General features: G+C 36.5%; 1 protein-coding gene across 1 annotated transcript in view; it reads left to right on the top strand.

Annotated features, from left to right (window-relative positions):
- Positions 1–1,779, top strand: part of LOC102297809 — a 6,385-nt gene that overhangs the window by 2,210 nt on the left and 2,396 nt on the right. The window contains exons 3-5 of the mRNA XM_005952483.3: positions 1,069–1,100; positions 1,181–1,525; positions 1,632–1,709. Coding sequence (XP_005952545.1) covers positions 1,069–1,100; positions 1,181–1,525; positions 1,632–1,709 — 455 coding nt within the window. The remainder of the gene's footprint in view (positions 1–1,068; positions 1,101–1,180; positions 1,526–1,631; positions 1,710–1,779) is intronic.

The raw sequence follows: 1,779 nt of genomic DNA, 5'->3' as shown, positions 1-1,779 counted from the left end.
ACCCCTTTGTAAACCCTGTTCACCAAAGTCTATTTACGAATATACGTAAAGATATTACACATAAAAAAAAAAATACACGGAAACATTGGAAATCAGTTTTTGGCACAACACCTCAAAACTGAGCTTACAAGAGTTAGAAAAGTTGACTTAGGTAATATTAGACAAGGCACTGCACACTGATGTCAACAGGTGCTTTAAATCTATAGGCTTGAAGTGTGTAGTAGTAGTAGTAGTAGTAGTAGTAATAATAACAATAATAATTCTGAAAATTAAAAAAGCTGTATAAAGAAAAATGAATGCAATAATTTGCATATCCCATAAACTCACATTTAATTCACAATAGAAAATATAAAAAAATATTAACTGTTTAAACTAAGAAAAACACCATTTTAAGAATAAGGTTAAACAGTTCCAGAATAAGGTTTCTCAGTGTAAAATTGTGAAGACCTAAATGTTATCAAATACATAATACTCTACAGTACATGATATTATCGAAAGATTTTGATCATCTGGAGAAATCTCTGTGGGCAAGGGACAAAAATGAAAACCAGCATTGAATGCCCTTAATGTTCTGGTCCTCACTGCGTTAAAAAATGCAATAAAAAAAGTCTTCCTGCCTGCCATTGAGACCTTTCACCAGCTCCAAACATTTAGAGCGTAAAGAAGCAAAAAAAAAATACATCAGAGAGGATCCAGGACTGTTAGCTTCTTATATCAGACAAGATTGGGACATTGAGCTGCTCTCCTCAGTTCCCACGTGTTTATAGACTGTTACAAAAGAAGACCTGATGCTACAATAAAAATGGTCTCTTCCCAACTTTTGGAAACATGTTGATTCAGCTAATAGTGTTTTGTTTTTTCTTAAAGTTGTGCGTTTTCTCATTTTAAAAATTTAATGTTTTTTGTGTTCTGTTGTGAATGAAATATAGTTTTATGACATTTCCAATTCATTGTATTCCATTTTATGTACATTTACTTTTTATGTCTTACTTTTATTCTCCTAGTTTAAAAAAAAAAAAAAAAATCTAAAACTTTGTCCTCACCTTTTTTTCTTTTTTTTCCTCACAGGAAAATTATCATCTCGATATTTCTGTCTTTATGTGAGTTTTCACATTGACACATTGAGAGGTTTTTATTTAAATAAAGCTACAATCCTGACCTTCCTCTGTCTCCTCTTCAGGTATATTTGCTCGAACTCAGAGTGTCTATGAGGCCAAGGAGGGCAGCAACATCACCATCAGACTGGACCGTCAGCTCCAAGCTGACGTGTCTCTAGCTCACTTGATGTGTGTTTTCCTCTCAGATAATGGAAATACTTTGTTTAAAATGATCAGAGGAGTGGAGGACTCTGAGTCTCAGCATGAGCAGTTTGCAGGACGGGTTCACATCGACAGAGACGCCCTGAGAGGAGGAAGAGTCGTACTTCATGTGTCCAGAGTCACAGCGGAAGACTCTGGAAACTACCGCTGTGATCTGGCTGCTGATTATAATAAGGTGCTGAGGAGGTGGGAGCATGAGGTCTCTGGTAAGTCAACAGAACCCCAGATGCAAACCTGTTGTGCCTTTGTTTTTGTTACTGCTGTAAGATGACCTGGATGAGAATCTAACACCTAACTAATCTGCTTCTACAGAAAATTTCATCTTGAATGTGACTCTCCTTCATTCAGTGAGCAGAGACGGCTTCCACACAACACCAGAACCAAGTGAAGGTAGTGTTACGAGTTCAAAATATTGGGGATGGACACCAGAGGAAAAACCCACAATAACAACACTGGTCCG

This window comes from Haplochromis burtoni, unplaced genomic scaffold (assembly GCF_018398535.1).
Source record: "Haplochromis burtoni strain Fernald_Lab_line unplaced genomic scaffold, NCSU_Asbu1 Contig_1653, whole genome shotgun sequence".
NCBI classification, from domain to species: Eukaryota; Metazoa; Chordata; class Actinopteri; order Cichliformes; family Cichlidae; genus Haplochromis; species Haplochromis burtoni.
The sequence above is the reverse complement of the archived record's forward strand: the minus strand, read 5'-3'. Positions and strand labels throughout refer to the sequence as shown.